This window comes from Oncorhynchus kisutch, unplaced genomic scaffold (genome assembly GCF_002021735.2).
Source record: "Oncorhynchus kisutch isolate 150728-3 unplaced genomic scaffold, Okis_V2 Okis04b-Okis11a_hom, whole genome shotgun sequence".
NCBI classification, from domain to species: domain Eukaryota; kingdom Metazoa; phylum Chordata; class Actinopteri; order Salmoniformes; family Salmonidae; genus Oncorhynchus; species Oncorhynchus kisutch.
The window spans coordinates 6,018,659-6,032,633 of record NW_022261981.1 but is presented as its reverse complement, the minus strand read 5'-3'; the positions used below and the strand labels follow the sequence as shown (position 1 = coordinate 6,032,633).

Sequence of the window (13,975 nt, the reverse complement as noted above, 5' to 3'; positions counted from 1 at the left end):
GACCTAGAAGTCTGAAAGGACAGATTGAGTAGGCACGGAGATGATCCCTTATTGCTGTTACTTCAAATCAGTGTAGATGAAGGGGAGGAGACAGGTTAAAGAATTGTTTTGAAGCCTTGAGACATTTGAGACATTGAATGTGTATGTGTGCCATTAAGGGGGTGAATGGGCCAGACAAAAGATTGAAGTGCCTTTGAATGGGGTATGGTAGTAGGTGCCAGGCGCACCGGTTTAAACTGCAACATTAGTGGGGTTTTTCCAACTCGGTATTAGGAAGGTGTTCCTAATGTTTGGAATACTCAGGGTATATTAACTATCAAACAATGTTCATAACTCATGACTATCAATGATGTCTCCTGTTTGAAATGTCTCTCGACGTAATGACATGACAACTGTGTTGTTGTTGTTTTTGGACAACCCTTCCGCTTGCTTTTGTTCCACGCTGGCTAAAGACCTAGCTAGCCAGCAACTTCTCTAGCCAGCAAACACCAGACACAGATGAAAGCAGAAACCTATAAGTACATTTGCCTTAGAATAGATGAATAGGGGAAACCTCAAATTATATTTGTTGACACGCTGCAGTCAACTTTCGGCATCAGTTGACTAGCTAACTAGCTATGTAAACCATAGCCCTCTGCAAGCACGCCTTCTGCCATGCTGGTTACAAGGACGAAACCTTACTTAAAAAAAGGTACTTTTGAGATATTAATATAAGTATTATAAATGTTGATGGAATTAGTGTGAAAAAATAATTGTATTTCAAAATCTAAACATATTCCATATTTGAGAGAACAATATAAGGAGTGTAACGATGCTAAGATGGTGTCTATATCATGTATGGCTGCGTTTACACAGGCAGCCCCAATTCGGACCTTTTCTTCACTATTTGGTCTTTTGACCAATCAGTTTAGCTCTGAAAAAAAGATCTGATGTGATGAAAAGATCTGATGTGATTGATCAAAATACCAATTAATGGAGAAAGAAATATCTGAATTGGGCTGCCTGTGTAAAAGCAGCCATAAGGGTTTAAAAAGGGCCTAAACTGGCCACTTTCATCATGATTTTCCCCAAAACTGTTGGTGATACAAATAGAAAAATCAGGTCCAACATCCTTCCTCCCAATGAAGTTACTACGTGAGCATTGCCAGAACAATCTGACATACCAAAAATATTTTCGGCCTACACTGGCGTGGAATCGCCAATAGCATTCACAAGCTATTTATATGTGTGGCATAAAGAGTAAAAAATGGACTTACTATGTTGATGAGTGTGAGGACATAGTTCTGTACGTGCTCCTTGCCATGGAAGCGCACCACAGAGTCGTCCACAGCCAGCAGCACCTCGATGTTGTAGTCGTCCTTCTTGGCGTGCCGCCGTTTGCGCTCAGACTCTGTCAGCTTGAGCTCCAAGAGGTCCAGAGCACCGGGGAGGTCAGCAATCCCAAAGTCTGTCACTGTGTGGAGGAGAAGAGACATGAGGAATTACAACATTTAGCATACATTTAGCACATTTAGCATATTCATGTAAACATGAACAGCATGTTCAAGTAACATAGCAACATTTAGCCTACAGCAGCATGTTTACATGAGGAATTACAACAAGTAACACTGTACTGTAGGCAGCTAGCTGGGCCATTTACAACCATGATGTGGTTCTGAAAGTACTGGAATGTAGGCAGCTGGCTGGGCCATTTACAATCATACTTCCTATTTGTCAAGTTTAGCCACTTCTCTCAGTTTGTCACATTGTCACTGACAGCAATGCAAAAACTTCTCTCAGTTTGTCCTGATATTATCTCAATCATGTCCAATGGACACCTGCTATCTCCAACCTCACATGTGGATGCTTGGACCTTAGACACATAGAGAGCCCTTGTATTTATATAGAGTAGAGTAGTGGATGATTGGACCTTAGACACATAGAGAGCCCTTGTATTTATATAGAGTAGTGGATGATTGGACCTTAGACACATAGAGAGCCCTTGTATTTCTATAGAGTAGTGGATGATTGGACCTTAGACACATAGAGGGCCCTTGTATTTCTATAGAGTAGAGGATGATTGGACCTTAGACACATAGAGAGCCCTTGTATTTCTATAGAGTAGAGGATGATTGGACCTTAGACACATAGAGAGCCCTTGTATTTATATAGAGTAGAGTAGTGGATGATTGGACCTTAGACACATAGAGGGCCCTTGTATTTCTATAGAGTAGAGGATGATTGGACCTTAGACACATAGAGAGCCCTTGTATTTCTATAGAGTAGAGTAGAGTAGAGGATGATTGGACCTTAGACACATAGAGAGCCCTTGTATTTGTATAGAGTAGAGGATGATTGGACCTTAGACACATAGAGGGCCCTTGTATTTCTATAGAGTAGAGGATGATTGGACCTTAGACACATAGAGAGCCCTTGTATTTCTATAGAGTAGAGGATGATTGGACCTTAGACACATAGAGAGCCCTTGTATTTATATAGAATAGAGTAGTGGATGATTGGACCTTAGACACATAGAGGGCCCTTGTATTTCTATAGAGTAGAGGATGATTGGACCTTAGACACATAGAGAGCCCTTGTATTTCTATAGAGTAGAGGATGATTGGACCTTAGACACATAGAGAGCCCTTGTATTTCCAGCCACTGAGACGAACCTTCCTCTGTGGCAGCCTATTATTTGTCCGACAGATTCCAAGTATTCGTTCTAACGACACAGTAGTATTTTCTCTTCTCTATGCCGTGCTGTTTCTCACCTAGGAACATTTATACGATTCACCTTCCTGGAACTGTCTGCATTAGGAAGCAGGCTTGAGCAAGCACTGAAAGTCCTCAATTTGGAATAGTATTGAGCCCAGGCTGGATGCCCGTCTGGTCTAGTGTGTGGGTCTCAGACAGCGTAGTGAGGTGGCAGAGATTCCTTGTCGTCATGGTGGAATGTGATCATTTCCAGCTGTCCATAGCCAACCAGTACTTTCAGAACCACATCAGGTTGTAAATGGCCCAGCCAGCTGCCTACAGTCCAATACTTTCAGAACCACATCAGGTATTAAATGGCCCAGCCAGCTGCCTACAGTCCAGTACTTTCAGAACCACATCAGGTTGTAAATGGCCCAGCCAGCTGCCTACATTCCAGTACTTTCAGAACCACATCAGGTTGTAAATGGCCCAGCCAGCTGCCTACATTCCAGTACTTTCAGAACCACATCAGGTTGTAAATGGCCCAGCCAGCTGCCTACATTCCAGTACTTTCAGAACCACATCAGGTTGTAAATGGCCCAGCCAGCTGCCTACAGTCCAATACTTTCAGAACCACATCATGGCCTGACTGCTGTAAGACCGTCAGTGGTAACCTGTCACTCTGAATACGTTGGCGAGAAGTTTCTCTGAGACAGGGCGGTTTGATATGAACCGCGGGGGAAACGTTCTCCACACGCTGTCACGTCACTGGGGTGACATTGTTGTTATTGTTACTGGACCCGCGGGGAGCGCATGGGATATAATCCATACTTCACACCGTACGGATGGTCTGAATGGTATTCATACAACCATAGTTACATTTGTAACTTCCATTCTAGTATCAGATAGTGCTTTGGATTGTAACCATAGCAGATCCCTTTTGGTGCTCTATAGAACCCTTTTTTAAAGGTTCTATAAAGAACCATGCTCATGAGGTTCTAAATGGAACCTGTATGGTGATATGAAGAACCCTTTCCTTAGGTTCTATATTCATGGTTTGCACGTTGCGTCACAATATAGTTTTGAACGTTCGTATTAGGACTGACGGCCGACTGAGCATTCTACTCAATGCATCCTCATCGGGCGCTGATGACGGGGTGATCTGAAAGTGCATTACTGAGACTTGAAAACAAAAATGACATTTATAAACATGAATAATTAGTAGGAAAACCTTTTGTCATCATTTTGATGTCGCCAGATTGACTTTAGCTGCAATATAACGTTAGCTAGCTAGCTAAGATTGAGGGGAGACCTCCAGATTGACTTTAGCTGCAGTATAACGTTAGCTAGCTAGCTAAGATTGAGGGGAGACCTCCAGATTGACTTTAGCTGCAGTATAACGTTAGCTAGCTAGCTAAGATTGAGGGGAGACCTCCAGATTGACTTTAGCTGCAGTATAACGTTAGCTAGCTAGCTAAGCTTGAGGGGAGACCTCCAGATGTTAGCTAGCTAATGTTAGGGTCCTTTATAGAACATTTATGGAGAATGGTTCTATAAAGAACCTTCTTTAATCTTAAAGGTTCTTTGTATTACTATTGAAAACCATACAGGGTTTTATTCTGGTCAGACATGTTATATTGTTAAAATTCCATAGGTGTTATTATTGACAAGTTGAAACAAGTGAGCTTCCTCTGCAACAGCTGGGGTCCCTGAGGAGAGAATTGAGGCCCACTGACTGATTTAGTCAGCTGTTCTCAACTAACACAAGGCCATAACATGAGTCTTTCACAGGACACCATCACTGGCCATTGTCATATCTAATATGTAATGGCATAACACAACACAACACATCAGATAAACTGACATGACACTAACTCACAATTGCACAAAAAGAGCTGTGCGTAAACCACGCCCCCAAAAATTCTAATGAGCTACATTTTAATTATCACTAAAAGAAGAAAGAACCATTTTCTGAACTGCAAAGAACCATTAAAGAGCTCAAAGGGCTATTTGAGGCATTATGGTTCCACATAGAACCATCACTTTTCCCGAAGAACCCTTGAGGAACCCTCATTGTTTTAGTGTGTATGACTGTACATCACCTTTACAGTCCCAGACACTGGAGAGAGAATCTACGGCACCTATAACAGTAGGACAGCCTACCGCCAGATGCTCAAGCTATTGTTCACGGACAGGAGGGAATTCATAGAGGAGTCAGGTCCATTTTAACTGTAGAGCAGAGAGACACACTTTCCCCCAGTGCTTTCATAGGGGCCGAGCATTCCTCACAGCTGGTGCAGTGAATAGTCTGTCTGCTGTGTGTGTGTGTGTGTGTGTGTGTGTGTGTGTGTGTGTGTGTGTGTGTGTGTGTGTGTGTGTGTGTGTGTGTGTGTGTGTGTGTGTGTGTGTGTGTGTGTGTGTGTGTGTGTGTGTGTGTGTGTGTGTGTGTGTGTGTGAGTGTGTGTGTGTGAGTGTGTGTGTGTGTGTGTGTGAGTGAGTGAGTGTGTGTGTGTGTGAGTGTGTGTGTGTGTCTGCTGTGTGTGTGTGTGTGTGTGTGTGTGTGTGTGTGTGTGTGTGTGTGTGTGTGTGTGTGTGTGTGTGTGTGTGTGTGTGTGTGTGTGTGTGTGTGCATGAGTGTGTGTGCGTGTGTGTGTGCATGTGTGTGTGTGTGTGTGTGTGTGTGTGTGTGTGTGCATGCGTGCGTGTGTGCGTGCGTGTGTGTGTGTGTGCTTGTGTGCACTCACCCCTCCTCTTTCCACTACACTGGTGGTGTTCCCTTCCCTTACCTTCATTGGGGAGGTCCTTCCTTGTTTGGACTGGTTCACTTTTGATGGCAGATCTCCTGTAGACCACATGGACACGACCTTTCACCTCCACATCCTGCTGACCCTTCTCCAGAGGCTCGATGAAAAACTCCCCGTTATCAGTCCGGATCAGGCCTGCCTGGAAAAAACACAGCTCTTCACATAATGTGGTTTAAAGTACTTAAGTAAAAAAATACTTTAAAGTACTACTTAAGTAGTTATTTTGAGGGTATCTGCACTTCACTTTACAATTTATATTGTTGACAACTTTTACTTTACTACATTCCTTAAGAAAATAATGTACTTTTTACTCCATACATTTTCCTTGACACCCAAAAGTACTGGTAACATTTTGAATGCTTAGCAGGACAGGAAACTGGTCCAATTAATGCCCTTAACAGAACATCCCAGTAGGGATCTACTGCCTCTGATCCGGTGCACTCACTAGACACACATACTTCATTTTGTAAATGATGGCGTGTGCCCCTGGCTACCAGAAAATTATTATTATTATTTATTTTGTAAATGATGTCTGAATGATGGCGTGTGCCCCTGGCTACCTGAAAATTATTATTATTATTTATTTTGAACATGATGCCATCTGGTTTGCTTAATTTGAAATGATTTTAAATCATTTATACTTTTACTTTTCATACTTAAGTATATTTTAAACCAAATACTTTTAGACTTTTACTCAAATAGAATTTTACTGGTTAACTTTTACTTTAGATATTTTCTATTAAGGTTTATTTACTTTTTCCCAACCACTATTCACTTTAGTACACAGGCCTCTACATTAGTACACAGGCCTCTACATTAGTAGAAAGTGGCAGTAATAAAGCCTCTCTTGAAAAAGCCAAACCTTGACCCAGAAAATATAAAAACTATCGGCCTATATCGAATCTTCCATTCCTCTCAAAAATTTTAGAGAAGGCTGTTGCGCAGCAAATCACTGCCTTCCTGAAGACAAACAATGTATACGAAATGCTTCAGTCTGGTTTTAGACCCCATCATAGCACTGAGACGGCACTTGTGAAGGTGGTAAATGACATTTTAATGGCATCGGACCGAGGCTCTGCATCTGTCCTCGTGCTCCTAGACCTTAGTGCTGCTTTTGATACCATCGATCACCACATTCTTTTGGAGAGATTGGAAACCCAAATTGGTCTACACGGACATGTTCTGGCCTGGTTTAGATGTTATCTGTCGGAAAGATATCAGTTTGTCTCTGTGAATGGTTTGTCCTCTGACAAATCAACTGTAAATTTCGGTGTTCCTCAAGGTTCCGTTTTAGGACCACTATTGTTTTCACTATATATTTTACCTCTTGGGGATGTTATTCGAAAACATAATGTAAACTTTCACTGCTATGCGGATGACACACAGCTGTACATTTCAATGAAACATGGTGAAGCCCCAAAATTGCCCTCGATAGAAGCATGTGTTTCAGACATAAGGAAGTGGATGGCTGCAAACTTTCTACTATTAAACTCGGACAAAACAGAGATGCTTGTTCTAGGTCCCAAGAAACAAAGAGATCTTCTGTTGAATCTGACAATTAATCTTAATGGTTGTACAGTCGTCTCAAATAAAACTGTGAAGGACCTCGGCGTTACTCTGGACCCTGATCTCTCTTTTGAAGAACATATCAAGACCATTTCGAGGACAGCTTTTTTCCATCTACGTAACATTGCAAAAATCAGAAACTTTCTGTCCAGAAAAATTAATCCATGCTTTTGTCACTTCTAGGTTAGACTACTGCAATGCTCTATTTTCCGGCTACCCGGATAAAGCACTAAATAAACTTCAGTTAGTGCTAAATACGGCTGCTAGACCAAAAAATTTGATCATATTACTCCAGTGCTAGCCTCTCTACACTGGCTTCCTGTCAAAGCAAGGGCTGATTTCAAGGTTTTACTGCTAACCTACAAAGCATTACATGGGCTTGCTCCTACCTATCTCTCTGATTTGGTCCTGCCGTACATACCTACACGTATGCTACGGTCACAAGACGCAGGCCTCCTAATTGTCCCTAGAATTTCTAAGCAAACAGCTGGAGGCAGGGCTTTCTCCTATAGAGCTCCATTTTTATGGAACGGTCTGCCTACCCATGTCAGAGACGCAAACTCGGTCTCAACCTTTAAGTCTTTACTGAAGACTCATCTCTTCAGTGGGTCATATGATTCAGCCTCCAGTACTTATGCTGCAGTAGTTTATGTGTCGGGGGGCTGGGGTCAGTTTGTTATATCTGGAGTACTTCTCCTGTCCTATTCGGTGTCCTGTGTGAATCTAAGTGTGCGTTCTCTAATTCTCTCCTTCTCTCTTTCTATCTCTCTCTCGGAGGACCTGAGCCCTAGGACCATGCCCCAGGACTACCTGACATGATGACTCCTTGCTGTCCCCAGTCCACCTGGCCATGCTGCTGTTCCAGTTTCAACTGACCTGAGCCCTAGGACCATGCCCCAGGACTACCTGACATGATGACTCCTTGCTGTCCCCAGTCCACCTGGCCATGCTGCTGCTCCAGTTTCAACTTCCACCTGACTGTGCTGCTGCTCCAGTTTCAACTGTTCTGCCTTATTATTATTCGACCATGCTGGTCATTTATGAACATTTGAACATCTTGGCCATGTTCTGTTATAATCTCCACCCGGCACAGCCAGAAGAGGACTGGCCACCCCACATAGCCTGGTTCCTCTCTAGGTTTCTTCCTAGGTATTGGCCTTTCTAGGGAGTTTTTCCTAGCCACCGTGCTTCTACACCTGCATTGCTTGCTGTTTGGGGTTTTAGGCTGGGTTTCTGTACAGCACTTTGAGATATCAGCTGATGTACGAAGGGCTATATAAATAAATTTGATTTGATTTGATTTAATTAGTACACAGGCCTCTACATTAGTACACAGGCCTCAATATAAGTACACAGGCCTCCACATAAGTACACAGGCTCTACATTAGTACACAGGCCTCTACATTAGTACACAGGTCTCTACATTAGTACATAGGCCTCTACATTAGTACACAGGCCTCTACATTAGTACACAGGCCTCTACATTAGTACACAGGCCTCTACATTAGTAAACAGGCCTCCACATTAGTACACAGGCCTCTACATTAGTACACAGGTCTCCGTATTACTACACAGGCCTCTACATTAGTACACAGGCCTCCACATTAGTACACAGGCCTCTACATTAGTACACAGGCCTCTACATTAGTAAACAGGCCTCCACATTAGTACACAGGCCTCTACATTAGTACACAGGTCTCCGTATTACTACACAGGCCTCTACATTAGTACACAGGCCTCCACATTAGTACACAGGCCTCTACATTAGTACACAGGCCTCCACATTAGTACACAGGCCTCTACATTAGTACACAGGCCTCTACATCAGTACACAGGGCTCTACATTAGTACACAGGGCTCTACATTAGTACACAGGGCTCTACATTAGTACACAGGCCTCTACATTAGTACACAGGCCTCTACATTAGTACACAGGCCTCTACATTAGTACACAGGCCTCTACATTAGTACACAGGCCTCCACATAAGTACACAGGCCTCTACATTAGTACACAGGCCTCTACATTAGTACACAGGCCTCTACATTAGTACACAGGCCTCTACATTAGTACACAGGCCTCTACATTAGTACACAGGCCTCTACATTAGTACACAGGCCACTACATTAGTACACAGGCCTCTACATTAGTACACAGGCCTCTACATTAGTACAGAGGCCTCCACATTAGTACACAGGCCTCCACATTAGTACACAGGCCTCTACATTAGTAGATTGGCCCTTCACAAGCCCTTAGTATCAGCCCTAGGTATGGAAACACAACTTCCCCAGTATAATACCAGGCTGTATACTATAGCCCCAGTATAATACCAGGATGTATACTATAACCCCAGTATAATACCAGGCTGTATACTATAACCCCAGTATAATACCAGGTTGTATACTATAACCCCAGTATAATACCAGGCTGTATACTATAACCCCAGTATAATACCAGAATGTATACTATAACCCCAGTATAATACCAGGCTGTGTACTATAACCCCAGTATAATACCGGGCTGTGTACTATAATCCCAGTATAATACCAGACTGTATACTATAACCCCAGTATAATACCAGGCTGTATACTATAACCCCAGTATAATACCAGAATGTATACTATAACCCCAGTATAATACCAGGCTGTGTACTATAACCCCAGTATAATACCGGGCTGTGTACTATAATCCCAGTATAATACCAGAATGTATACTATAACCCCAGTATAATACCAGGCTGTGTACTATAATCCCAGTATAATACCAGGCTGTGTACTATAATCCCAGTATAATACCAGGCTGTGTACTATAATCCCAGTATAATACCAGGCTGTGTACTATAATCCCAGTATAATACCAGGCTGTGTACTATAACCCCTGTATAATACCAGACTGTATACTATAACCCCAGTATAATACCAGACTGTATACTATAACCCCAGTATAATACCAGGCTGAATTCTATACCCCCAGTATAATACCAGGCTGAATTCTATACCCCCAGTATAATACCAGGCTGTATACTACAACCCCAGTATAATACCAGGCTGTATTCTATACCCCTGTATAATACCAGGATGTATACTACAACCCCAGGATAATACCAGGCTGTATACTATAACCCCAGTATAATACCAGGCTGTGTACTATAACCCCAGTATAATACCAGGATGTATACTATAACCCCAGTATAATACCAGACTGTATACTATAACCCCAGTATAATACCAGACTGTATACTATAACCCCAGTATAATACCAGGCTGAATTCTATACCCCCAGTATAATACCAGGCTGTATTCTATACCCCTGTATAATACCAGACTGTATACTACAACCCCAGTATAATACCAGGCTGTATACTATAACCCCAGTATAATACCAGGCTGTATTCTATACCCCTGTATAGTATCTCTGGGAGTGGGAACCCACCTAAAGTGAACTATGTGGACACATAGATGAACATTGGCAGTAGAATGGCCTTACTGAAGAGCTCAGTGACTTTCAACATGGCACCATCATAGGATGCCACCTTTCCAACAAGTCAATTTGTCATATTTCTGCCCTGCTAGTGCTGCCCCGGTCTACTGTAAGCACTGTTATTGTGAAGTGGAAACGTCTAGGAGCAACAACGGCTCAGCCGCAAAGTGGTAGGCCACACAAGCTCACAGAACGGGACCGCCGAGTGCTGAAGCGCACAGCGCTTAAAAATATTCTGTCCTCAGTTGCAACACTCACTACCGAGGTACAAACTGCCTCTGGAAGCAACGTCAGCACAAAAACTTAGTCTGGAGCTTCATGAAATGGGTTTCCATGGCCGAGCAGCCACACACAAGCTTAAGATCACCAGGCGCAATGCCAAGAGTCAGCTGGAGGGGTGTAAAGCTTGCGGCCATTGGACTCTGAAGCTGTTTTTCATGGTTCGGTCTAGGCCCCTTAGTTCCACTGAAGGGAAATCTAATGCTACAGCATACAACGACATTCTAGACGATTCTGTGCTTCCAACTTTGTAGCAACAAATTGGAAAAGGCCCTTTCCTGTTTCAGCATGACAATACACCCGTGCACAAAGCGAGATCCATACAGAAATGGTTTGTCGAGATTGGTGTGGAAGAACTTGACTGGCCTGCACAGAGCCCTGACCTCAACCCAATCGAACACCATTGGGATGAATTTGAACTCTGACTACAAGCCAGGCCTAATCGCCCAACATCAGTGCCCGACCTCACTAATACTCTTGTGGTTGAATGGAAGCCCCACAGTAACGATCCAATATCTAGTGGAAAGCATTCCAAAAGAGTGGAGGCCGTTATAGCAGCAAAGGGAGGACCAACTCCATATTAATGCCCATGATTTGGGAATGAGATGTTGGATGAGCAGGTGTCCACATACCTTTGGTCATTTTTTTAAGGTGAATTATTGAATTCACCTTAAAAAGCTATTTTTTTTAAAATTATTTCCCTTCTCTTCCATATCCATAATAATCTCCTCTTCTTTCAAGTTGTAATTGTAGAGCTTATAATTATCAAAAGGACGTTAGCCTTCAGTGTATGGAGGAATCAATGGGGAAATTATATAGGTTGAAATAATTGAGATAATTATTTCAACATTCAACAATGTTACTTTCGAAACGATTGGAAAATGTTAGACTGTGTGTTCTTCTCCAAGGAAATTGTATATCTGATGGTTCAGTCTAGCGTCTCTATTCATACGGTTTTATTCAATAGTTTGAACAATAATAGTAAAACAAAATTAAGAAGGAAATATTCAATTGCGGGGCTACTGTGAGGTAAACTCATTTTAAACCAATCACTGGAGAGGCAGAGGTCCATAATGACCTCTAAACTGTACAAAGGACACAAGACCAGCTCTCTCTCTGTGTCTCATCTCAACTCTGTATGACCCCTAAGAGTTTGATTCAAAGCAAAGAGAGAGAGATGGCAGAGCCCAGGATCTTCCGTACTGGTTCTGAGAGTATTTCAGACTCCAGACTCCAGAGCCATGCCATCTGGCACAGTCATTTCTGCATGATTGTAGAGCACTCCTGTCCTCTCTAATCCTCCCCTCTCTTCCTTTCCTCTTCTCCTCTCCCCCATCCACCCCTCTCCTCTCTCCACTTGTCTTCTCCTCTCTTCCTCTCCTCTCTCCATCCATCCACCTCTCCTCTCTTCTCTCCTCCTCCTCCTTTCTCCTCCTCCTCTCTCTCCCTCCTCTTTTCCTCTCTCCTCCTCACTCTTCTCACTCCTCCCCACCTCCTCTCCCCCATCCACCCCTCTCCACTTCTCTCCTCCTCCTCGCTCTTCCCCTCCTCCTCTCCTCTCTCCTCCTCCTCTCCCTCCTCTCTCCTCCTTTCCTCTCTTCTCCTCCCCCTCCTCTCCTCTATCCTCCTCCTCCTACTCGCTCTTCTCTCTCCTCCCCTCTCTCCTCTCCTCTCTCCTCTCTCCTCTCCCCTCCTCCTCTCCCTCCTCTCTCCTCCTCCTCCCCTCCTCCTCCTCTCCTCTCTCCTCCTTTCCTCTCTCCTCCTCCCCTCCTCCTCCTCTCTCCTCCTTTCCTCTCTCCTCCTCCTCCCCTCCTCCCCCTCTCCTCCTCCTTTCCTCTCTCCTCCCCTCTCTCCTCCTTCTCCTCGCTCTTCTCGCTCCTCCTCCCCTCTCTCCTCTCTCCTCCTCCCCCTCTCCTCCTCCTCCCCTCTCTCCTCTCTCCTCCTCCTCCTCCTCCCCTCTCTCCTTTCTCCTCCTTCTCCTCCCCCTCTCCTCCTCCCCTCCCCCTCTCCCCTCCCCCTCTCCCCTCTCCTCCTCCTCCTCCTCTCCTCTCTCCAGACTATAATTAACCATTTCAGTCCTCCAGTAGTTTGATGATGCAATCCCATGACAGAGAGAAGTTAACAAATCCTCTCACGTGTATTAATGGGTGAAGACATTTGTTCGGTTATGTCATTAACAGTCGTGGATTCCTTTCAGAAATGTGTTAACACCTGTAAACTTAGTTGAAATGTGTGACACAGTACATTTTGTTGGATGTGATTAGAGTCTGTACTCATGTCCAACATTCTCTGAGGAACCCACACCCTTTCCTTTAGAAAATACAGTAGGCCATCATTATACTGGTAAAAAAGGGAAGACAAAAAAAGACATATGCATTTTGGCAAGGAGAGATATGTATTTCCAGATCCCAGACAAAATGGTACACAACTTAATATGCACAGGAAGTGAGAACAACTGTTTAGCAGCCAAATTACCCCCTATCATAAAGAATCCTCAGCATCGTCTCATACATAACTCGCTGTGAGGAAAAACAAAGTCACAAGTTGGACAGGTACCAGTAACACACTGGAGGTGGTGTAGCCTATAGGAAAGAACGGAGGGATCCATCACTTTAAAACCAGGAAATGCCAGGCAGGTACCAGTAACACACTGGAGGTGGTGTAGCCTATAGGAAAGAACGGAGGGATCCATCACTTTAAAACCAGGAAATGCCAGGCAGGTACCAGTAACACACTGGAGCTGGTGTAGCCTATAGGAAAGAACGGAGGGATCCATCACTTTAAAACCAGGAAATGCCAGGCTAAGAAATGTATGAATACTTCCTCTGTGGTATTTTCTTTTACCAGCCAGCTGGCTGGTGGGCGGAAACTGAACTGGGGCTGTCTGGGGGGACGTCTAGCTACATCACTCTAGAACGCTACAGCAGCCAAACATCTGGGAGGCTGGGAGAGGCGATGGGGGAATAGCCTGGACTACTGAGTCTAACGGGAGGCTGGGAGAGGAGATGGGGGAATAGCCTGGACAACAGAGTCTAATGGGAGGCTGGGAGAGGCGATGGGGGAATAGCCTGGCATACTGAGTCTAATGGGAGGCTGAGAGAGGAGATGGGGGAATAGCCTGGACTACTGAGTCTAATGGGAGGCTGGGAGAGGCGATGGGGGAATAGCCTGGCCT

General features: G+C 44.0%; 1 protein-coding gene across 3 annotated transcripts in view; it reads right to left on the bottom strand.

Moving 5' to 3' along the window:
- LOC109885929 (A disintegrin and metalloproteinase with thrombospondin motifs 3) overlaps positions 1–13,975 on the bottom strand; it is a 151,047-nt gene that overhangs the window by 87,783 nt on the left and 49,289 nt on the right. For all 3 annotated transcript variants that reach the window (XM_031813113.1, XM_031813112.1, XM_031813111.1), the window contains exons 3-4: positions 5,460–5,616; positions 1,257–1,453 (exon numbers count right to left, since the gene is read on the bottom strand). In XM_031813113.1, the coding sequence (XP_031668973.1) occupies positions 1,257–1,453; positions 5,460–5,616 (354 nt within the window). The remainder of the gene's footprint in view (positions 1–1,256; positions 1,454–5,459; positions 5,617–13,975) is intronic.